Source organism: Chanodichthys erythropterus, chromosome 15 (genome assembly GCF_024489055.1).
Source record: "Chanodichthys erythropterus isolate Z2021 chromosome 15, ASM2448905v1, whole genome shotgun sequence".
NCBI classification, from domain to species: Eukaryota; Metazoa; Chordata; class Actinopteri; order Cypriniformes; family Xenocyprididae; genus Chanodichthys; species Chanodichthys erythropterus.
In genome coordinates, this window is record NC_090235.1 from 26,699,867 (window position 1) to 26,725,657 (window position 25,791).

Genomic DNA, 25,791 nt, shown 5'->3' on the forward strand with positions numbered 1-25,791 from the left:
TGTTTATGATGGATGGATGCACTTTCTTCAGCTTCATACTCGTTGGTCTTGTTCAATGCCATTATAAAGCTTGGATGCATCAGTATATTTATTAATATAACTCTGATTGCGTTCATCATAAAGAAGAAAGTCATATACACCTAGGATGGCGTGAGGGTGAGTAAATCTAGGAGGAATTTTCATTTTAAAGTGAACTAATCCCCAAGCTTCAGATGAACTTGCCTTGATCTCTTGATTTTGTTTGTTGGAACAATTTTTGTGAATCTCTGTTTGTCTTTTATGTGCTGTGCAGTAGGAAGTCACGAGGCGAGGGGAAGAAGTGTCGTAAGGTGTACGGCATGGAAAACAGAGACATGTGGTGCACGGCCTGCCGCTGGAAGAAAGCCTGCCAGAGATTTGTTGACTGAAACAGCTGAGACAGCTGAGACACGAAAACAGGGTGGGCTTCCTTTGCATGCACAGCATAATGAAAAACGTCCTTTCTCTTTGTTACTGACCACAGACCCACCCTGCCTCACCTTAAACTCAAGTGGACCCCAGGGGTCAAACCCTTATGCATTCCCTCCCAAATCAACGGACGCACTCTCAATCTTTGAAGATTCCCAACTCTCCCTTCAAGGCGAGTTGCTTTACACTGCAAAAAAAAAGAAAAAGAAAAAAAAGAAGACTTGTGATCCATCTTTTTGTTTGTGTTCGATATACTGCTTAAAACATTCTTGTCAGTTCCTAAAGGACCAGTTAGGGCAAGACCAGCCTATGTCGAAACTCTTTTTAAAAGAGAAGAAAGCTCTCTTTCAGACTGTGTGAGAGTGCTATAAAACAACCGGAGAAGGTGTTTCTTTTTCCATGGGCACTTTTTCCACATTTCTCCTGCCCATTTTACTACAGGTTAAGGGTTGGACAGCCAGAAAACTCTGTCTTCTCAAGAATGTACCAACACAGGGTTTGTTTTGGGATGTTGACTGGACAGCTCTCTTGAGTTCATCAATGCAAAAAAAAAAAAGTATGGGAAGAGAAGGACTTTCAGCTCCTCTTTTCAGCCGTGTTGTCACAAGCAATTGCACCTACAAAGGATGGATTTTATATCTCTGGTTTTATATTTGCGTTTACCAATAGGACATTTCTTTCAGGGATGCGATCAGTAAAAGCAAAACCAGCAGTTAGATTTAACAGCAGAGAACTCAGTGCTTTTTGTCACAGGAATATCTTCTTGCTACCAAAAAGGGTTTTTTACGTGCCATTTTATTTCTTTTTTTTTTTTTTTTTTTGCTATGTGTGTAACTGACTTCAACTGAATGAAGTACAAAGACTGCAATCATTTAAACCCAACAGCACAGACTTGCATCAAAGTTAGCAGTCGCAAGAACCAGCCATTCAGGCAACGCAACCTTTCCTTCCCATCGGACTCCATCAGCAGGAATGAACTGCATTCATATTAGAGCCATAAATGAGCCCGCGGTGGTTTCACACCACAGTCTGTTGCCTATAGAGGTTCGACCAACATGCCTGAGTAAAGAGTATGAAAACTCTACATAGTGGTTAATTTTACCTCTGAAAGGTGAAAAGCTCTTTACCTCTCACCTTTTTCCTGACCTCACAGGTTTAAGTAGGAAGTAATAAAAATAGCAAATGCCACATCTACTCCAGCACAGGATCTCATGCTGGAAGCACTCAGATGTGGAGGTGTTATTCTTCTGTACTTGGTACAGTATCGTGTAACATGGTAGAACGCTGGTTGCAGCAGGATGGACGTCTTTTCACGATGTGCTTCTTTGCAAAAGATGACCAGGATAGAATGAAATTTGTTGAGTCCCACATGATGTTGACATGTTTGGCTTTCAAGGAATACGGCAGCTCAGTTGGCAAACATAATCTGGTACTATTTTGGTGGCTCTAATACAGTCTAACATGACATTGTCTACATACGTAACATCAACACAAGCTAGTTAACTCATCATATGCATGCAAACAGTGTTAATTGTGATCAGCACAATGGTCTGTTTCTGTTTTGTTCATCACATGGTTCCGCTCTCACTTACTGTCGATATGTGTAAATAGATAAGGTATACAGTATTCATTTCTCCAAAATGAAATGTTTTACTCGCAAAGTAACACTTGGTTTTATTGGTAGAATATGAAGTAAGGCTTTGTTCACACTTCACAAAACTCCGATTTGGTTTCAAATCCAATTTTAAATTAAATCTGTTTGTTTATACAGTATCCTATGTATCTACATTGGTTAATTTAGGAATGATGTAAGCATCAGGATGATGGCAAGAGACTCAAAAACATCTTAAAGTTGGTAGACTACTTGGAAAAGCTACTTGAAATATGATTTGTTTGTTTACATTGAGATGCATTGTGATTCAAACTGATTTCACACCTGATATGGATGTAGTTTAGATCTACGAAAACAAAATCTTATTTTTTGCTGCTTATCTGAATAAATCCATAGATTAGAAATAAAAAACAGAACATTTTGAATGTGAATCTACAATTAAAATCCGTGTAAAATCAATATACATTTAAATATTCAAATAGCATCTCCAAAACAAAAACAATTTTAAACTGCCAGTGGTTTAGTGTGCTTTGAGTCTTGTTTATCAAACAAGATATATATGACTGTTTTTGCATTTGGAACTATAATTTTTCTATTTTACCCACGTTTTGTTGACACAATTCAACAGATCTTGCAAGGAAAAGGTCTCAAGGGTCTTGCGTCTTTCTGTATGACTGGAGGCAACCTGTTTGTGAAAGCACAGCTATACTGAAGCCACACACCAGCACCCAAGGGCTCTAGCACTCCAATTCTACTCCAATGCCCATCAAAACACTTTGTGATCTTATGCCAGAGTTGAAGATGAGTTTCAATAATTAATAGCTGCATATTTTGGCCCCTCAGCTGGTGTGAGGAACATCTCAGAGGCTGCTGCTTGTCCCTCCATTCCCTTCCTGGTGCTATCATAGACCAAAGGGTCTGAGAGATCTCATGGGTGTTACGTAAGAGGGCAAGCTGAAGTCTCCAACTGTTTACACTCGGAATATACTTGTGGAAACTCTTTTCACCATGTTTCCTACAAATGAGACTGAGGTCATTTTTAGGAGCGAGTTTTGGTAATATATTTCTAAATGCTCTTGCCTCGGATAAGCTGTTGTGTGAAGTTATTTGTACGTAACATCACGGTGCATTTAATTTCTAATGATGTTTCACACACCTGTCACCATGGTGCTTCGGCTGCGTGCTTTTGTTAGCTAGGCCACGGCGCATTACTCGTGTTCATCAGGGGTGCTAGTTTCCTTGTGCACTGGCCTTTGTTTTGTTGTACAGCATGAAATTAAACAGACACACGGTGCATATCAAGCTGCAACAAGTAGGTTGTGTTTTCACTATTTTCCTTGTTAATGGCCAACTTCGTTCACAAGTTAAACAATATATAATGTACCTACAATACATATATAAGCTACCTGGTAAACAGTATTTAGGATGCTGCTCATGAATACCTACTTGGGTCCATGTCTCATAGTAATGCAGTACCAAGCTATTATTGTTCAGATCCCGTGGGACACCAAGGTGTTAGCTATCTTTAACCTATAAGTAGTATTTTCTGGTTCTGTGTTAACATACCGTATAGGACAGGTAATAACCAAGATAACTAATAATGCTGTTATATTACTCAAAATGTGTAACTGTTCTGATCCATATTCTAAGCTACTTTAACACACCGGTGTACAGATTCTAGAGAACAGAATAAGATGCTTCCTGTTCTGAACTTTCACCAGGTCCAGAGTTTAACATGCTAGCTAGGTGCTTTAAAAGAGGCAGAAAATTCTCGCCATCTCTTTTCCCACACATCGAAAATGGGATGTTAATCGGATACCCATATGGCTTTTGTTGGTATTAGTGTTGGATCTGTGCAGATGTTTAGGGTGGGTGTGTGTATCCTATGTCAGACTTACCCAATCTGACTGTCTTTGCGTAGACTGAATCGTTTGTGTAACTCCAAACCGCCGCTCAGCTATAGCCAGATGGCAGATGGGCCACTCAGTAGTCTACTTACATAACTTGCATGTTTGTGTCGAACCACAAACGGCAAGAACGGGTAGAGGCTGAAGATAGTGCCGAGACTGAGTCTGCAAAAAAAAAAAAAAAAAGGCTGTAGTCGAAATGAACATTCCAGACTGCACATTTAAATCTTTTTGTTATGAAACGGTGTCATCATGATAGAACTTGCTCACTCTTATAGGGATTATAATCTCAGCTGTCATTGGACAGCATTGGCATTCTGCAATGCATAGTACCGACAAATTAGCTGCCAGGTCCCCATGGTGCATGATCAAGTCATGTCTATCCTAGTTCAGGGGGTCGAGAGGGGGCCTGAGAGGTTTTGTTTTTGTTTTCTGTGGAGGGGGACAGTCCCTCTGATCGCTTTCAGGAATGTATTTGTATGAGGATATATAGGAGTCTGACTGTGCCTTGGTGAGGTCTGATATTGTGCGTGGAGATGCACAGAAAAGCAAAGGAATGTTTCTGGTGTCGGCTTGTCTGAGTTCATCATTTCGTCTGGATTTAAATGTGTGGGAGTGGAGGCCCCTTTTTTACTGATTTAAGGACTAGCTCTTGCTTTTTTCTGCTCAAAGAGTCTTTTGATGAATTTGAAGCTTGGGGATGGGGTCGTCTTTTCCCGGCTGTGCTTTGTAAACGATTTTTAGCTACAATATTGTAGTTGTTTTTGTCTTGTTGTTTTCATCTCCGGTTTTGGAAACGCAGCGGGAAACATTTAATCAACATTTCAAGCAGGGGTTTGTTGAATACGGCTGCGTTTTTAAAGATCGGGGAACGTTTTTCTTACAAGATGCTTAAACAGTGAGATCATCCATTATTGTCAGAGACTAAAACTCCAGTCTAACAGATAGGACCATGCACAGAAGATCTTAGGGTTATGAATCACAAGCTTGGTCAGATTCAGATACCGATTTTTGCTTTCCATCGTCTTTAAAAGTAGGGCTACATGATTTGGGGGGAAAATTGAATTGCGATTTTTTTTTTTTTTTTTTTTTTTTTTTTTTTTTTACCCTGATAAAAATTATGATTTGCAACTTAAAATGAGAAATGTTTGTAGGGCTGCACAATTTGGCCACGAATTTGTAATTTATATATCAATATAACATATGACTTTATAATAATAATACTGTAAAATTGCATTTTCATTATTATTATTATTATTATTATTATTGAATTAAAATAATAAGAGAAATACTACTAATTTAATATTTTACTGTAAAATAAGAATCAAGTATTTAAGAAAAATAATATAATAATGTTATTTTACAGTACAAATGTATAATCTCCGTTATAGATTATAACGGAGACATCCATTATATGGTTGTCTTATTTAATTTAAGTGTTAAAGGATTAGTTCACTTTAAAATGAAAATTACCCCATGATTTACTCACCCTAAAGCCATCCTAGGTGTATATGACTTTCTTCTTTCAGACTAATACAATCAAAGTTATATTAATGATCACCCTGATGCTCCAAAGCTTTATAATGGCAGTGCACGGAAACCACCTGTTTGAAGCTTGAAATTTTTTTTTTTTTTAAATTCATCCATTATAAACGTACTCCACATGGCTCCGGGGAGTTAATCAAGGCCTTCTGAAGCAGAGCGAAGCATTTGTGTACGAAAATATCCATATTTAACAAGTTATAAAGTAAAATATCTAGCTTCCACCAGACCACCTTCCGTATTCAACTATTACAAAAAAAGTAAATGTCGTAAGTTGAATACGGAAGGCATAGGAGGCAGCGTAAGTGTTTTGAACTGTGAGAGGAGTTACACTTTCTTCCTAAGTTGAATACAGAAGGCGGTCTGGTGGAAGCTAGTTATTTTACTTTATAATGTGCAGTGCTTCCCACACATAGACTTTACTTGGGCGGGACGCCCACGTATAATAACAGCCGCCCAAGTATATTCGGAGACACATTTTTGCTTTTATTATTTTTATCCTTATACTTTTATATCCGCGCAAGATAATGAAACCACCCGCAATCGATTAACTAGTCGTTTCGTACCTGCTCGTTAAGTGTGCGTCAGAACAGTTTACTCCCGCTAACATTCCCACGGGCACAAGGGGGCGCTGTTGCGTGTTCTACACATAGGTTCTACAAGCTCACGCAACAGAACTTCAGACTGCTTCAAAGTGATTCTCAATCAATGAAAAGCGCAGATTTATGCCAAGCGATTGCTAATGAACTCATGTTGATGAATTATTACAATGTCTACTTTATGGCGTTTATATAAAACGTTTTATACGATCGTAAGAATCTGAAGGATCAGCCTTGCAATAGTACAGACATTTCAAAATAAGAGTACCTGTATATTTTGGGCTTGTTTATAATTAAAAATCACACGCTAAGTTTTTTCTTTTTCTTTTGGCCATTATTGGTATTTTGGTTACACAATAAATTGTATTTGATTTCCATTTAATTCATAGTAAATTATTGTAGTCTCCCCCACAGAAAGAAAAGACTAAGAACATTATTTGGCACATATATTATTAATTTTATAAATTTTACTAGTAAAATCTGTGTCCCATTCACTGAGAGAGACACTATATGACAGCAAGGAGAACATAGGAAAATGTAAACCATTTAAATGCTGTAATTTTGCATAATTTACAATGCATAATAATGCATAATATTAGTATGTTATATGTTATGTAATTAAAATAAATTTCAATAAATAAAAATACTGTTAAAAATCACACATTGTTTGTTTGTCACATGCAGTAACCATTTTTGTGCCGTGGGTAATAGGAGGATTTTTCGCCCGGCTGCCACCGCAAGTATATTTTAAACCTGTGTGAAGCACTGACGTGTTCAATGTGGATATTTTTTTTTTTACACAAACGCATCGCTTCACTTCAGAAGGCCTTTATTAACCCCCAGGAGCCGTGTAGAATACATTTATGATGGATGGATGCACTTTCTTGAGCTTCAAACTTCAGGGTGATTATTAATATAACTCAGGTTGTGTTCATCAGAAAGAAGAAAGTCATATACACCTAGGATAGCTTGAGGATGAGTAAATCATGGGGTTCTAAAATGAACCAATCCTTTAAACCATCAAGCTTTTATTTTAGCAAAAAACTGCATGGAGCCCTTAAAGCTTCTCTTTTGTAGACAACAGCCATTTTTGAGAAAACAATTGCATGTTGTGATTCCGAATGCACAAGCGACCCGAACTCAGAGCACATGCAGAGATGAGTTTGTGTGGAGCAGCATTTACTGCCAACCGAGCTGCTGACAACACTGGATGGGGAGCTGCTCGCATGTAAACAAACACAGTGCCGTGCTTCCCTATGAAACACGCAGCACTTGTTCTTATTGAAATCGCAGCCTTTGTGATTTTATTATTGCACTAAGCCATTTCAGTTTTATTTCGATTAATCATGCAGCCCTATTTCAAAGGATCCCAGAGAAAAACACATTTCTATCTCAAGCCTTGGGTTGTGAGAAAGAAAAAACAACAATAGCCCATCCAAAAAAGGACAGCATGGGAAAGTAGGCTAAGCGCTCTGAATGGATTATCTCACTGCTGACCATTGTCAATCAAGAACCATGTTAACCTCAAGAACTCAAAGACTGTCGCACTGGATTTTTACACTTTTTCAAGTATTTACTTATCTAACTGTATTTTTTAATACTGCATGTGCATGCTGAAGAAAACAAACAAAAAAAATATATGATCTGAATTTATGAATGTGTTGTTTGTGATGTTTTATCTGTAAAAACAGGCACAGGGCAGGCAGGCTGCTGTTACTATAGGAATTACTTGCAAAAACCACTTTCTCTGAAAAGGTATTTATTTTCATCATGCGATTTCAGCATCTTTTAAGAGTCATACATTTTCATGGTATGTTCTGCCACAGAGGGCTTCCTTAAAGGGACAGTTAAACACCAATAAAAAAATAAACATTAACTTTACCCTCATTTGTTTCCAAACCCATACGATTTTCATTTTTCTGAGATGTTTTGAAAATTTTCAGTCTCAATAACCACATGCAACAGGCAAAGTTTGAATATGCAGATGTGCAATTAATTTATTTCTTCAGAACACTTATACAGCTCAAAAGTCCTCGACTATTTTTAAGGGACTTTTATGTGGTTGTTGTTGTTTTGTATGAGGAAAAACGCAGTATGACCATTCTTCAAAACATCTCCTTTTGTGTTTAACATAAGAAAGTAATTCATATAGATTTAGAACAACTTTAAGGTGAGTAAATGACAATTTTTATTTATTTTTTTGGTGAACTGTCCCTTTAAGAAAGAGTGCTCGAAACTGATGAGCGCTGAGAGAAACTACCACATTCTTCAGTCATTCCACTGCAAAAGCCAAATTTGTGTGGCTTCTTCTTTGACCTGTTCTATACTTAGCAGCATGTGCTCACATTTAGTGAATGGGGGGTGATGGCATAAAAACAAACAGATGCTGACAATAAAATAACCAGCTTATGACCGCCATAGCAGAGGCTATAATAACAAACGCCTGACAGATACTACTTAAGCATTTCGAAATGCTTTAAATCAGAGGACCAGTTAATCTCAAGGACCAATGTAGTCAGCCCAAACTGTGCTTTTTTTTTTATTTTAGTTCACATATTCTGTCACATTGTCTGTTCTTTTGACACTCCTGATTTTAAAAGTATTGTTTGATGTTAAGGACGGGCATCTGATGCCCTGTGCACATGATGGAAGTCTACTGTGTAAAGAGAAAAAGGGAAAACTCAGGATGTCTTCATCTTTGCATGCCACTGCTAGCAGAAAAAAAACAAAACAAGATGCAGCAGTTGAGTTGTAAAGCCATAAAGGAAAGAGGTGTTTGGGTGATCCATGCCATTTACCAAAATTATTGTTTTGACCAGTAAGCAATGTCTAGACTATATTCAATAACTGTGTATAATCCATTATTGCACATTGACTATATGTATATTGAAGCTGTTCATTTAAGAAGGTACTTGATGTCTCTATGCCAATGTGAATTATAAAGTCATTGAAGGGGGACAGATTTTATTGTAGATGCAATAGCTATGAATGTAGCTATGAATAAATGGATGGTTTATTTATATGCTTATAAAAGAAATTGATATTGTTATCCTGAAGAGGGACACCCTTGAAATTGGCTGGTTTTTGTGACATTAACACTAACAAACTGAGGATTACAGTCAAGAAACCCAAAGATTATCTCTAAAATTTGACATGATATAACATAGCTAATAGCAAGTAAACTATATGAATGTCACTTAAACTAAAAAAAAATAAAAAATAAGGGGCCGTTTACACAGAATGCGTTTTTGCATTCCAATACGCTACTTTTCCATGTAAACGCGATCCATTAGCAAGTGTTTTTAGCAAATTGTTTTATTTGAAGGCTACATGGCGGAGGAGGCGCTCATAGTGGCTGTATCCCAATTGCCAGTGCGATTATTTTCATTTTTCGATGTCAAAAATAGCAGCTATCTGTTCTGCTGTTTGGCGATTTTTGTTATTTTAAGCCGGGGACACACCTAACGATTAGCTGAAACATTCTAAGACTGAACTGAACACACTTACCGATTGTTTCCTTCGACTGGATCCGATTTATATACTTTCACATGGAATTTGAACACCGACTGTAATCGCTGACTGAACGCAACCGGCTCTGACTGGACGCGTTTGAGCGCGATCAGTCATAAGTATCAATTTACATTCATAATCGGCCTTACAATCGTTAAGTGTGTGCGCGGCTTTAGTTCTACTTTTACATTATTTTTCATTGTAAACGCGCTAGACAGACGTGTTTGACCATAGCGCTCACGTCTTTTGCAGCATCTTGTGAAAGATGCGGCTTTCTAAAAACGCAGCGCTCAAGTTAAAATAAGTTCAACCCTTAAAAAAGCATATCTGTAGACCTTCGCGCTTCACTGATCGACGCATTTTCATTGCAAAAATGCGTTCTTGGTGCTGTCACATTTTTTATTTCAACTATTAGCGAAATTTTGCTAGCAAGACGTACTATTAACTCAAAGGTTACTGCCAAATATTAGTATATTACTATATTAGTACTATATTAGTAAACGCTGCAAAATCAAGTGTTAACAGTTCAACAAATGTGAATCCAATATGGAATCACAAGCAGGAAAATTCGCTTGGATTCCTATTGAGATGCCTTGCATTTTGCATGAGGAATTTCGCCAAACAAAGCTAAATGTGACTGCACCTTTAAAGGATCAGTCCACTTTCAAATAAAATTTTCCTGATAATTCACTCACCCCCATGTCATCCAAGATGTTCATGTCTTTCTTTCTTCAGTCGAAAAGAAATTAGTTTTTGATGAAAACATTCCAGGATTATTCTCCTTATAGTGGACTTCAATGGTCTCCAAACGGTTGAAGGTCAAAATTACAGTTTCAGTGCACCTTCAAAGGACTTTAAACGATACCAGACGAGGACGAGGAATGAGGGTCTTATCTAGCGAAACGATCTGTAATGATCTGTAAAACATAAATGATTGCCTTGAACGTACTTCTGCTTTCTGTATTCTTCAAAACGCTTATGCTATATGTCCTACGCCTTCCCTAAAAAAACGAAACTGGCGTTCGTTCCGAAAGTAGAATAGGAAAGGCGTAGGACATACAGCATAAGCGTTTTGAAGGATGTGGAAAGCGGAAGTACATTCAAGGCGATATTTTGTGGTTTTAAACCATATACAGTTGGTTTTTTTTTTTTAATTGACCGATCGTTTCGCTAGATAAGACTCTTATTCCTCGTCTGGTATCATTTAAAGCCTTAATTTTGACCTTCAACCGTCTGGAGGCCGTTGAAGTCCACTATAAGGAGAAAAATCCTGGAATGTTTTCATCAAAAACTTAATTTCTTTTCGACTGAAGAAAGAAAAACATGAACATTTTGGATGACATGGGGGTGAGTAAATTATCAGGAAAATTTTATATGAAAGTGTACTAATCCTTTAAGGTCCATCAAAATAAACTGGTCGTTGCGTTTAAGAAGCAGAACTAAAAAGAACTCGGGGTCTCCAAACTTAAAAAACGTGGTTCAACGGCCTAAGTGTAATAAATGTTTAAATAAAAAAAAAAACAATTAAAAGTCAGTGACCTTCATCTTTTAAAGGCGTTATTTTCTATCCCTCAACTCTGCGTCGCGTTTACGCAAAACCGCGTTCTGTGTGAACGACCCCTTATTGTATGACTGACTTAATCGTGAGAGCGTTATTTATGATGTACATGTCGCCTGAAACACACTGACCTGTATTTGAAGTGATGAGATAAATGAGCGCCTCGTCTCAACATTAATAACACTTCATCCTGGGTTTAATACAGACGTCACACAGCCTACCAGGTCAAGCTGTGACGTTTCGCGTCGCTACTTGTTCCGTCACAACAGACTCACGTGCGTAATCCCAGCGGGGGTTTGTCTACACGGGCTCCTCTGTAACACACTCCCTCAAGCTTTTCATCTCTGTAAGCCCGTCGTAATGCAGTGCAGGATTTGACGTGCAGGTTTCAGAGATTTTTCTTAATGACGTTCGCTGCTTAAGGCTGTTATCCGGCAACAATTAACTCTAATGGAATGAAAAAAATGTAGCCCTGTTGTTAAACGGTGTCAAGAATCAGCAGAAACGTGGGCCTTAATTAGAGGATATTTTTTAAGGCTTCATGCCACTATATTTTGTCATTGTGTCTAGTCTGTGTTCACTCGGATACAATTATGCAATTTTATGCTTTAGTGCACAGGTTCGCGCAGCAACGCCTGACAAATATAACTCGTAATAGACTGAAAGAAAGTATTTTTTACACCGCTCGCATTTACGCGCGGATAGGACCATAGATGGAATTGATATTTCATTATCTGGACTTGATAAAATATCGCAATACATTAACTGAAAGCACTTGCTATATGTACAATGTCTTATAATGTTTATCTAAATGCATCGTTTGTTTCTTTTCGTTTCCCCAAAGTTGAATAGATTTTCATCTCCCTCCTCCTGAGGGAGAAAACACTTGGTGACTGTTATTATTATTATCTATCTCACTTGCTGGCTGTACTAGTTTTTACTCTGAGCTGTGTGTAAATAGAAACTGCCATTGTAATTGTGCTTTACGGTGACAATGTTCTGGTGCTCGTCAGTGCCGCTGTTGTTGTTTTCTTTGATGTAAAGACCTTTCGAAGGTGCCTGTGTTCATATGAGCTCCTGGTTATTGGTCACGAAAAAATAAAAACGATTTTTTTTTTCCGGCAGCTGTTTACTATACAATGTCTGCTGGTGTGTGTTTATTAATGTAAATATTACATGGCCTGATGTGCTTATTTCAGAAACTGGCCTTGATTGTAATAGGTTGCAGACTGAATTGTTAGAGTTAATTAGCAGCCTTCGGTCATTCTGTGTTTAGTAACACAGAAAAAAAAAAATGCATACAAAGCTTTCAAGTTGAGTATTTGCAGACCCCATGGTAGAGGACTAATTAAAACAGCCTTGAGGATATTATGAAATGGAACTTGAAAATACTGACTGGGAACATGTTTGAGGTGAATAATAGATTTCTCATAGTTCTTAGTATTTATATTCATAACATTTTAACCCCACATACACTAAATCTACATCTTTTAGTATTTTTACAGTATGTTTATAGACCACAAGACACGTCCTGTGGGAACTCAGTTGCATTTATGTGGACTGTAGGCCAGTGACGGGCTTGAAGATAAGTGTATATTTAAAGATAATATGACAAATGTAACGTCTGAATTGTCATTTAGTTGCCAATTATCAATTATATATCCGACTCATACAAAAAAAAAATTGAGAGTCGTAAAAAAATAACACGTAGAATCTCTAGACAAATTAAAGTCACCTTGAGAAAGTAAACATTATGATGCCATCTAGTGTTCTGTAGCGGTAGTACATCTGCATTGACTTCTCAAAGAATGAATGACTGCTGGACAAAGACTGTGTAATGCGTTTTATTATGCATTGGACATACAAAGGACCATATGTTTATATTAAAGTAGTTCTAGTCTTTCAGGATGCTGATTATAAATGAACAACAGCAGATTCAATTACGACTGCTACCCAAAACAAAAGCCCATTAGGAGACGTTCAGTGTAAAGCGACATTCATATTCAAAATATGATGTGAAGAAAGAGGAAACATACAACACCTGAGCTACAGTATATCAGTGAGGCAGAAGGGGGATGCATTAAATCGTTTTTGGTCGCACTGGAGATTTCCACCCTCCATCTAGTTAAGTCACAACACAAACACAAATAAAACAATTGTTTTAAACAGATTACTATATTTTTCATATTAGTATATTTTAAATATAGGATATGACTACCAGAGCTAGACTGATAGATCAAACATGTTGAACTTAAACCTCTGTAAACATCCGTATTCCTATATATTTCTAGCAACAGCATAGCAGCAAGCATAAAACATTTGCTTGTCTATGTGTATCAAAGCAAAATGCAAGAATGTAGTACACTCATTAAGAGCAAAGAATGAAATATTAATGCATGAGAACATCTGCTTTAAACGCAACTAGCATGCAGAAGCCCCTGCACCTTAACATATAAATGTTACTAAATATCTACAAACTCAATATCAATAAAAAATATACCTTTTTTTTTAACCTATAACATCAAGTTAATTGTGTAGTTTAAGAGCTTGACAGCAGGTACTACAGTGTAAGCGGATCCATTAACTACACTAACAATAGTAGAATTAGTGCTTGGAAATATGTAGTTGCGCTGGATGTAAAGCTAATCATTTTATATTAACACTGCTTTTTGCCGGTGTGTTACACAGTTTAAAAACAACAGGGAAAAGGTGTCATATAGTCAAGAAGACTATGATGTCTACCCCTTTCATAGTATGTCCTGTCGCCTGAAAGAAACTACAGCAGTGGTCCAATTACAAAGCCATCTGAAATGCAATCAAAGTGAGATTCAAGGGATAGTTTACCCAAAAATGAAAATTCAGTCATTTACTCACCCTCAAGTTGTTCCAAACCTGTATGAATTTCTTTTTTCTGTTGAACACAAAAGAAGATCATTTGAAGAATGTCTGTAACCAAACAGTTGATGGACCTCATTGACTTCCATAGTATTTTTCTTTTCCATACTATGGAAGCCAATGGGGACAATCAACAGTTCTTTTCTATTACACTATTCTTACACTATTCTTTTGAAATATCTTCTTTTGTGTTCAGCAGAAGAAAGAAATTCATACAGGTTTGGAACAACTTGAGGGTGAGTAAATGACTGAATTTTCATTTTTGGGTGAACTATCTCTTTAAATCTCCCCATCTTTAGCAATAAAAGGCACTGGGATCTCAGTGGTGCCACCATCCTAACGCTACAAAAATAAAGTCACAAAGCTCACAAGTATTCTCATTTTATGACACAAACTCTCTAAAACTAGAATCCACAGTATAGAAAAAAAATTAATGATATATTTTGTAACGTCACTACTGTTTGATCATATTTGGTATTAAAGTAATACACATACTATGCAAAAATCTTTTAGTTTCAAGTACACACTTAAAGACAGAACTCATGTTCTGCATTTTTTGGCATTTGTTTTAAAAAAAATGAAATGGAAAAATAACTATACACAGAAAGAAATTTGGTTAATTTGGCTGCCGATTTTAAGTAGTTGGATGAAGATGTACACAAATAAGGAAATTCAAATTTTTATAATGACTTCAAGATTGTTTTCTTCATAAGGGACCTTTGAAGGACAGCCTGAACATACATCTCACATTCTGACACATCTGCTCCAGTGTAGGACTACCACGTCCCGTCCGGAGATGAACCAGACTCCGGTATACAAAAGTGGCCACAAAGCAAAGCTCACTGTAACTATGCAGAAGTACCGCTGTGAAGTGGAAGGAGAACAGGAGGTAAAAAGAAAGAAGCGAATGAGGGTGGATCCTCAGTGCGTTTGTTGATCTGGTGGAACCGTTCCCTCCGGCTGTTTAACCACTGGCTCTCCGTCAGGTGTGGAGTCTGAAACCTCTTCAATATCTCCTGTCGATGGGGTCGGGCTCATCTTAGTCTGTAAAGTCAGATATGAGACTGGGATTTTCGACATTTTCAACTCGCATACACAGTGTCCCTGTTTACACCTGGTATTAAAGGATTAGTTCACTTTAAAATGAAAATTACCCCAAGCTATACTCACCCTCAAGCCATCCTAGGTGTATATGACTTTCTTCTTTCTGATGAACACGATCGGAGTTATATTAATAAATATCCTGACGCATCCGAGCTTTATAAAAGGCAGTGAGCCATGTGGAGTATGTTTATGATGGATGGATGTGGATGGAAGCACTTTCTTCAGCTCATACTCATTGATCCCGCTCACTGCCATTATAAAGCTCGTATGTGTCAGGATATTTATTAATATTTCTCAGATTGTGTTCATCAGAAAGAAGAAAGTCATATACCCCTAGGACGGCTTGAGGGTGAGTAAAGCTTGGGGTAATTTTCATTTGAAAGTGAACTAATCATTTAAGATGCGTTTTGGTCGATCAGATCACAAATGGACGAGGGAGACACATACCCATGGTCTCTTTTGTCCACTTTCAACCACTTCTGTCCTGCAGGGGAGGGTCTATGGGCGGGTAAACGTATGGGGTTTTTCAGATCTTTCAATCTAATGGACAAAATAAGCTCACGCAATTTACATATGAACGTGCCCGGAGACAACGGAAAAACACAGAGAGCATCAGCTTTCGTTTCTGCGCTTACAGCTGCAAGACCACGCCGAACGCGTGTGAGTGTGTGTTTCAAGAATGGTGAAAGAACATTGTGCTTGATATGTTTTTTGTCTTCAAACCAAATTTGGGTGTTCAGCCAACAAAGTTTAAATCCTGCCTGGTTAGTGCGTTTCCCAAAATGTTTACAATTAAGGCGGAGAGTTGGCGGTCTACATTACGAAAGCAATCCGGTCAAATGTGTTTTCGACTACATCTGGAAGTAGTTGAAAATGGACAAGCTCTGCTTTTGATCCAATTTACCAAAATGCATCTTTATACCAGGTGTAAAAAGGTTCAGTGTTGATATTATCCTTGTTGCTTCACCTTTAAGGTTTCCACTTTCTCCTCAAATGACTTGAAGGTGGGTGTGTTCCTGCAAGAGACGTGATAATGATGTAAAACAGACTGAATCTTCACACATCACAATCAATATGGAGGAAAAAGGGTGCCAATATCTCAAATGTTCTGCAGCCTTTCATCCACTATAGCTGTGCTCCAAAACCTAAAGAGCTGCATATGTAGGCAACAGTTTTCCTGATAGCTTTCCAAACAGTATGACAGATTTTCTATGCACATGCCTATCCTCGCACGTCCAGGGGGGTCCCAATTACAATGAGGAGTATATGTATATTATATATGAAGACTTCATATATATATATATATATATATATACATATACACACACACACACACACACACACACACACAGTGGCATGAGAAAGTATGTGAACCCCTTGCAGAATCTTTTAAAATGAGAATTATTTTAATAAAATAAGAGGGATAATAAAAAATGCATGTTATTTTTTATTTAGTACTGTCCTGAGTAAGATATTTTACATAAAAGATGTTTGCATTTAGGTCACAAGACAGAACAATGGCTGAATTCATTAAAATAACCCCATTTATAAGTATGTGAACCATTGATTCTCAATACTGTGTGTGGTTACCTGATGATCCACGACTATTTTTATGTTTTGTGATGGTTGTTCATGAGTCTCTTGTTTGTTCTGAGCAGTTAAACTGAGCTCTGTTCTTCAGAAAAATCCTCCAGCTCCTGCAGATTCTTCAGTTTTCAATCATTTTTGCATATTTGAACCCTTTCCAGCAGTGACTGAATGATTTTGAGATTCATCTTTTCACACTGAGGACAATTGAGGGACTCAAACTCAACTATTAAAAAAGGTTCAAACATTCACTGATGCTCCAGAAAGAAACACCATGCATTAAGAGTCAAGGTGTGAAAACTTTTGAACAGGATGAAGATGTCACAATTTTTCTTATTTTGTTTAAATATCATTGTTTTTCATTTAGTACTGCCCTTCGGAACCAACAGAAGATACTTGCATGTTTCCTGGCAGAAAAATTACGGATCTCAATCATTCAGTCACTGCTGGAAAGGGTTCAAATATGCAAAAATGCTTACATTTTTCAGAGGAATTTTCTGAAGAACAGAGCTCAGTTTAACTGCTCAGGAAAAACAAGAGACTCATGAACAACCATCACAAAACAAAAAAACAGTCGTGGATCATCAGGTAACCACACACAGTATTGAGAATCAATGGTTCACATACTTATGAATGGGGTTATTTTAATAAATTCAGCTATTGTTTTGTCTTGAGAACTAAATGCAAACATTTTATATAAAATATCTTACTCAGGACAGTACTAAACAAAAAATAACATGCATTTTTTATTATTCCTCTCATTTAATTAAAATAATTCTCATTTTAACAGATTCTGCAAGGGGTTCACATACTTTTTCATGCCACTGTATATATAATAAAAATGACATATTGTGCCTTTAATAGAAATTAAAATATCATCACTGTTGGGCAGAAAACTCGCATCGCCATATTCTAACATTTTATTTTTTCTTCATAAATGATTATTTACTATTGGTCACCCATTACATCTGTCTGAGGGTTTTGTATATTATATTTAACTAATGAAATGAATTAAAATATGTTTGACCACAGAATGCCACAACTGTCCAATCAGAATCAAGTATTCTTGTGAAATGCAGAGGATTATGTGGGTCTGTCAGAACTGTTCCTTACCTCATCACTGGCATGCTAGCCGAATGTTGTATGGAGCGTATACTATCCATCAGCAGCAAAGAAGAGCAAATAGGAGTTAGCTAAAGCTGTGAGTATTAGACGCATTACAAGAAGGGAAATTATAGTCATGCACCGACACACGTCTATAAGTTTATAATCAGCATGAAAAAACACCTCAGCCCTTCATGCTGTGTGAAATTGAGTAAGAGTATAAGGCTTTAATCCATAAGGGGTTTAAGACTTTATTACCGCTATCATTGACTCGGATTCACACCACAGCTGGGACGCCCAGTTTGGAGGAACAGGGTGTGTGAGAGAATTAGCAGGGAATAAACAGGGTTTAACCATGTATGCATCACTGTCAGAGGGGATGATATGTTTAGCAGAGCGACAGCCAATAGAGCGATAGATTTGTGTGGGATATGAACATACAGTATGAAGAATGCTGAGAAACAATGACAGATGATGCTGCTTTTTAGACAAAAAGCAGGAGAAAAAAAAAAAAAAAATCTGAAAACAAGTCTCTGCATAATGCTGAAGAGAAATCTTCTTATTGAGTATTTCACTTAATATTTGATGACAAAAATCAATTTAAAAAGCATAATACTTTGTTTTTTTAGTTACAGGAATAGATTACCTAAAAGTGAAAATTGTCATTATTTACTCCAAACTTGATCGTTTTTCATCTGCTGAACACAAAAATACGGAAATACAGTACAGAAATATGGTAATACGGTAACAGTAATACAGGTTTGGAGTAAATGATGATGTAAAATGATACATTTATGTATTAAAGGGATATTTCACCCAAAAATGAAAATTCTATCATTAATTACTCATCTTCATATTGTTCCAAACCTGTAAGACTTTTGTTAATCTTCAGGAACACAAATTAAGATATTTTAAAGCAATGTGACAGATTTCTGTCCCTCCATTGACAGTCTACGCAACTACTATTTTGAAGCTTCAAAAAGTTCAGTTAGGTTGATATTTATATTCACAGATCAATGTTTATATGTGAATAAAGGCTTAAATTCATTCTGTTGAATTGATCAAGTCTCTTTAGAAAATTTTGATTAAACCACTCAATTCATATGGATTAGTTTTACAGTCTTTTTATGAACTTTTTGAAGTGACAAAAATAGTTGTGTGGACTGTCAATGGAGGGACAGAAATCTCTCAGATTTTATTTAAAATATCTTCATTTGAGTTTTAAAGATGAATGAAAGTCTCATGAGTTTGAAATGACTTCAGGGTGAATAATTGATTTCATTTTTTTATTTTTGGGTGTACTAACCCTTTAAAGCAAAGGTTTGAGAAGAAACAGTATGCATGCAATGTTGAAACACGCAGGGGAAGAAATGGGAGACTAGCACTACCTCTAAGTACATGCCACACTATAAAACCATTCATCACACTACGAAGAGGTGTAGCAGCCAAAATAACCGGCTTTTGTTTGAAGCCACTGTAAACAGTCTTACCCAAAAGAATTGGAAAATGACTGTAATCTGTAAATGGCAGAGGTGTCATTAGCGAAAACAGTTAACAATGTTGCCAGCGTTGCAGCAAGAGTGTCGTAAGATGGTGAAATTGAGCATATGTCAATTCCTTTGACTTCAGTATATGATGTGGGTGTCTGTGGTTAATGGTTTTATTCTACCTCAATTTTGGTAATTCCACTGTGTGTGGGTGCAAAATTCAGTCCTTTGCCATTTTGTCCAGTAGTGTTATGCTATAGGCACATGTATGTCTAAGTGGTGATCACAATGGCTGCGCTCACACAGATGAAGCAGACTGAATACTGTCTGTATGATCTGATAACTGAATTGAGTCATCTCAAATAATGCCTGTAAACACAATGACAGATAAATAAAGCACATATCCAAATGCTCAATTGAGTCAAAGAGAACAGAAGCTCAGTTTTGGTTACATGGACTTTCAATGGAGGGACAGAAATCTATAATGTTTCATTAAAAATACAATTTACATCTTGAAGATGAACAAAAGTATTATGGGTTTGTAATGACAGGAGGGTAATTGATGACACATTTTTTGGGGGGTGGGGTGACCTATCCCTTTAAGCCTAAGGATTTAATTTTTGTGGAATTTTAGAAAACTCCTACAACACATCCTCTCAGATATGTGGTCAAAACCTCCACCCAGCATGTCTCATTCTCTGACCACAAAACCTCCCAAATTTGCTCTCAAAATGCACTTGTGACTCCTTCAAGTAGTTCACCTTCACTTATTTTATGAAAATAACTCCAAAGAGGAGTGAAAACCGTTATCTGTTGCTGTGTGAACGTAACCAAAGTGGTTTAGAAGAACAGACATTATTAGTAGGTATTAGTGAGTATTCATTCATTAGTTACTAAGTCAAATGGGAACAAGGGATAGTTAAATCAAAGGATGATAACTTGGACAAGTACTTCTAAATTCCCTTCTCACCTTACGTCCTCCAGCTTTCTGCTAATGGCTGAGCCCACGCTGGAGAATGCCGTCGTTGCCTTCTGACCCACTTGGGATAGGGTCTCTGAGGTCTTCTTATATCTGTCCAGCACAGATGGGGGGCAGATGTGTAGGGAAAAAATGTTACCAACAGCACAACATAACCATAAAACACAAGATCGTGTAATTCTAACAGCTGGAGTGAGCTAATAAAGTCAAGCATGTTCACAACTGTACTTCTATAATGTTATTCATTCAAATAGCAAGTGTGAATGCACAGCAGAAGCATTGACAGATGGTGCCGCTCCTCTGCAGCAGTATGAGAGGTAGCGGGCGGCAAGCAGATGCCTGAGGCAAGTGAGGGCACGTACGCAGTGGAGGTGGTGACTTCCTGCCAGCCCTTGGTTAGGTTCTGTTTAAACTCGTTGAGTGGAGTGATGCCCAGCTTCCTCTTGATCTCCGCCACCTGCTTCTCCTTGGCCGCTAACACCTGAGAAAGAGTCTGGATCTCATCTTCCACCTGTAGGAAAACATGATAGAAGAATTTATCGTGGAAAATATGGTTTAATAAAAGTGTGGTAAGATTCAAATTTAAATCACTGATATAGTTTATCCATAAGAGATTGGTCCATCTACAAGATGTAACATACAGCATGTGGCAAAACGGAAGAAAGTAGGTATTGCAAAATGAGTTTAGCCTTGAGAATCAACCACACTTGGTCCTGAGAGAATCTCAGCCATTGAATGGCTGCAGAGATGTTGTAGAGACAGGTTGGAATCTGAAATATAACTGGACTGAAGGATGCCGACCTTAGCTAGTTCACTGCAGAGCTCTGCTTGCTCTTTCTCAGTTAAGGCCATAGAGGGTGAACAGGGTACTGCATCCACTGCATCTTCGCCTACTTCTGGGATGAAGTCTGGCCTCTGGGTCCCTACAAAAACAAAGACATGCACTAGGAAATATTTTATGGTGATAAAGACTACTAATAAAATAAGAAAAGGCTGCATTTTTTAACCCCACATAGGGCAATGAAATGGTGAGATACTTTGTCACATTGTAAAAAAAAAAAATTGCAATTACAAGAAAAGTTGCTATTATGAGAAATGAAATTAAACTATAAAGATCTGAAGATACAATCATTTGAAAAAAAAAAATACAATTATGAAAAAAAGTCAAGAAAGTCACACTGAGATAAAATTAAAATTACAAAAAAGAGGGGAAAAAAACACTAAGATATAGGCCTATTTCTAGTAATTACGTCAAAATTACGAGAAAGTCACACTTTGATATTTAGTTACAATAATGAGAAATTCACATTACAAGAAATAAAACCACACTACAAGATTTAATGTTACAATTATGAGAAAAGTTGCAATTACAGGAAACAAAATTACACAGATATAAAGTTACAATTACGAGAAAAAAGTTGCAATTAAAAAAAGTTGCAATTACAATAAGTAATACCAAAGTCCCTTTAAGACAAGTCATTTCACTCGGCGGCCATCTTTGAAATGCCTCTCGGGCATCCTGGGCATCATGCAATCTCTTTGAATGGGGAAACATCAAATTCTCAAACTGTTCACCAACCTTACGATTACATTTCATATTTGAAATCACCAATGAAATCTGACAACAGCTGTCTTATAAATGTTTTATCCAAACGCTCGAATCATGACAAAAAACTGTATTTTTTAGGCTGGATCAAGCTAATGCGCATGCGCAAACCTAAATCCGCGTCTCTTCTGCCATGTTTCAGAGGCGCGCATCTGACTGTTTCTATAGAAACCGTTGCTTGTAACGGCTGCTGCAGTGACGCGATGACTTTACCAGTCAGCGATTGGCTCTTATTTAGAAGGCGGGACTTATTCTGCCATATTGCGTGTTACACTTTCTCCCATTCAAAACAATACGAGTGACACGTTTTGTGTTATTCTATAGTCTTTGGTAATAATTTGAGAGTTACAATTACAAAAAAGGTTGCAATTACAGGTAATAAAATTACACTGATATATGAATTTACAATAAGAAAAAAAGTCATATCATATTATAATACAGTCACTGTGAGATAAAGTTACAATACAGAGAAAAAAGTCGCAATTAAACAAGTCATACTGATAAATTACACTGATATATAAATTTACAATTTATATAATTTACAATTTAGAAAAAAAAAAAAAATCACAAATATAATAAAGTCACTGATATATTAAGTCACAATTCCGAGAAAAAAGTTGAAATTAAAAAACTCGCAATTATAATAAGTCATACTGCGAGATAAAGTCGCAATTACAGGGAATAAAATTACACTGATATAAAATTTACAATTATGAGAAAAGTCACAATTATAAAGTCATACTGTGAGATAAATTTACCATTACGAGAAAAATGTTGCAATTACAACAAAAAAAAAGTCACATTATATTAATTAAAAAATGAAAAATGAATACAAAGTTACATTGTCAGTAGCAAATCACCTTTTTATTTTTGTATTCTGATGCTAAAATGGCCTTTCTTATAGTGAAGCCTATTAGAAGTTCTGGAATCAAATTCCACTTTTTAGCATCAATTAAGTTTTAGTTCACATCAAGTTGAACTGAGTGCAAGTCCTGTTAGCTCAGTGGTGAGTGGTAAGAAAGATTCAGGTTCTGATTTAGAGATTGAATCAGACATCAGACCAGGAGGGGAAAGAAAAACAAAGGAAAATGAGGAGGGCAGAGAAAAGTCATGTGCCAAAGAACTTGAAAACTTTATAAAGATACTTGTCACATGATGGACACCCACCCAAGGGCTCACGCATCATGTCTGGAAGATGTGCTTTGGTGCCTCCACTGACAGACCATGCCATGGAAATACAAAATAAAATATAGCTGCGAGCAGCGATGGCGGGCCCAAGCCCGGTGGCACCGCCACCCCGGTGGCTTCAGGGCAACTGTGCACAGCGGGCAATAGGCACTTAAAACGGTTAAACATCAAAGGACTATGTCAAATTCACTCCACATTTACTGCACTACAAGGTGCCGCTATAGACCCCTTCCTCCCTGCCCATTTTCAAAGGATTACATGTGCCAAGTTTTAACATTATTCTGATGAATTTTGAAGCAAATCAGGTAAAAATAAGAGGGTGATCTCAATGTATGCTGAAAGTGACACATTTTCTGCTTCCAGTTGGTGGCGCTATGACTTTGAATCACAATAGTCAAATCCATGTGATCAGCCTTGTACAACGAAGACTAAGCCAAAGTTTCATCAAAATCAATTAATGTATGCAGAAGTTATAACACTTTGTTTCCCTTTTCTTGCCATAAATTCGTTGCCTCGCCACGGCCAAACCGTTTGAGATATCCAAAATCCGTTTGCAATTAAACAACTTCAATGTGTTAGCAACAAGTTAAAAAAAGCTTGGTGTAAATTGGATAAACCCTGTAGGAGTAGTAGTATAAAATTCATAGCCTGTTTTTTCAAAAAATTAACATTCAAACCAAAATAGCTGACTTCCTGTTGGTCGGAGCTAATGAATGTAAATTAGAAAATTGTCCGGCTTGATGAGAATAATATGTGTACCGAGTTTGGTGACTGTAGGAAAAACTAACCCCCCACTTTTGTCAAAAGGTGGCGCTACTGAGCCCCTCCACCACGCCCATTTCTATGGCTTTGTCCATGTCTACTGGTTGACAATATTGATGTGTGTGTCGAGTTTCATGCAATTTGAAGCATGTTAAGAGCCTCAAAAACACTCAAGAATATTATTACAGTTTGACCTGTTGCCATGGCAACAATATTTCAAATATCAAAAATCCTGTCATAGGTCTACATCTGCTGTGTATTGACATTACACTGATGAAGTTTGAAGCAAATCAGGTAAAAATAAGAGGGTGATCTCAAAGCATTTTAAAAGTGATACACTTCTTGCTGCCATTTGGTGGCGCTATAACTTTGACTCACAATAGTTACATCCATGTGATCAGACTACTACAACCAACACACTCCTGAAGTTTCATAAACATCAATCAATGTATGCAGAAGTTATAACACATTTCCTGTTTCCCTTTTCTCGCCATAAATTCGTTGCCTCGCCACGGCCAAACCGTTTGAGATATCCAAAATCCGTTTGCAATTAAACAACTTCAATGTGTTCGCAACAAGTTAAAAAAAGCTTGGTGTAAATTGGATAAACCCTGTAGGAGTAGTAGTATAAAATTCATAGCCTGTTTTTTCAAAAAATTAACATTCAAACCAAAATAGCTGACTTCCTGTTGGTCGGAGCTAATGAATGTAAATTAGAAAATTGTCCGGCTTGATGAGAATAATATGTGTACCGAGTTTGGTGACTGTAGGAAAAACTAACCCCCCCACTTTTGTCAAAAGGTGGCGCTACTGAGCCCCTCCACCACGCCCATTTCTATGGCTTTGTCCATGTCTACTGGTTGACAATATTGATGTGTGTGTCGAGTTTCATGCAATTTGAAGCATGTTAAGAGCCTCAAAAACACTCAAGAATATTATTACAGTTTGACCTGTTGCCATGGCAACAATATTTCAAATATCAAAAATCCTGTCATAGGTCTACATCTGCTGTGTATTGACATTACACTGATGAAGTTTGAAGCAAATCAGGTAAAAATAAGAGGGTGATCTCAAAACATTTCAAAAAGTGATACACTTCCTGCTGCCAGTTGGTGGCGCTATAACTTTGACTCACAATAGTCACATCCATGTGATCAGACTCCTATAACGAACACACTCGTGAAGTTTCATAAAGATCAATATATGTATTAAGACGTTATAACACATTTCCTGTTTCCTTTTTTCTCGCCATAAATTTGTTGCCTCGCCACGGCCAAACCGTTCGAGATATCAAAAATCCCCTGGCAATTTTTAATCATCAGTGTCTTGACTTCATGCTGACCGAGTTTGGTGGCGATCGGATTAATCGTCTAGGAGGAGTATATCAAATTCCAGAGCATGCGTTTTTCAAACAACCCTTAATAGCTGACTTCCTGTTGGCGTGGCGATTAACTTAGAGCGCGAAAGTTGTTCGGCCCGATGAGGTCTATATGTGTACCGAGTTTCATACTAATACGTGCAAGCATGTTTAATATATGGACCAAATTTTCAGACTTTTTTCAAGGGGGCGCTGTCGAGCCCCCCTGCCACGCCCGGGTACCAGCCTCTCCGGCGTCCTAATGGCCGCGGATTCCAATGTGTGTGCCAATTTTCAAGAGTTTTTGTGCATGTTAAGGCCCCCAAAAAGCCCCGGAAGACGGAAAAAAAAAAATAAAATAAAAAAAAAAAAAAAATAATAATCCTTAGAAGAACAAGAGGGCCCTGCGCGAATTTTCGCTTGGGCCCTAATAATACAACTCCTGGATGACACCTTTCAGTGGGCTGATATAACTAGTAAGAAAGGCAAGAAATTCAGCAGTGTCAATCAAACTAACGAGAATATGACAGCCCTGAATGAACAGATC

At 37.3% G+C, this 25,791-nt stretch overlaps 2 protein-coding genes across 6 annotated transcripts in view; one reads left to right on the plus strand and one right to left on the minus strand.

Moving 5' to 3' along the window:
* The window catches only part of znf704 (zinc finger protein 704), a 62,291-nt gene extending 58,317 nt beyond the window's left edge, over positions 1 to 3,974 (plus strand). For both annotated transcript variants that reach the window (XM_067411416.1, XM_067411417.1), the window contains one exon: positions 293 to 3,974. In XM_067411416.1, the coding sequence (XP_067267517.1) occupies positions 293 to 407 (115 nt within the window). In that variant the 3' untranslated portion in view covers positions 408 to 3,974. The remainder of the gene's footprint in view (positions 1 to 292) is intronic.
* Positions 3,975 to 14,066: 10,092 nt separating this feature from the next.
* The window catches only part of tpd52 (tumor protein D52), a 30,203-nt gene continuing 18,478 nt past the window's right edge, over positions 14,067 to 25,791 (minus strand). For 2 of the 4 annotated variants that reach the window (XM_067361784.1, XM_067361782.1), the window contains exons 2-6: positions 21,133 to 21,254; positions 20,694 to 20,842; positions 20,323 to 20,424; positions 16,142 to 16,190; positions 14,067 to 15,114 (exon numbers count right to left, since the gene is read on the minus strand). In XM_067361784.1, the coding sequence (XP_067217885.1) occupies positions 14,992 to 15,114; positions 16,142 to 16,190; positions 20,323 to 20,424; positions 20,694 to 20,842; positions 21,133 to 21,254 (545 nt within the window). In that variant the 3' untranslated portion in view covers positions 14,067 to 14,991. Of the gene's footprint in view, positions 15,115 to 16,141; positions 16,191 to 17,933; positions 18,233 to 19,355; positions 19,383 to 20,318; positions 20,425 to 20,693; positions 20,843 to 21,132; positions 21,255 to 25,791 lie in introns of those variants that run through there. The other 2 variants (XM_067361783.1, XM_067361785.1) reach the window with 2 other exon arrangements.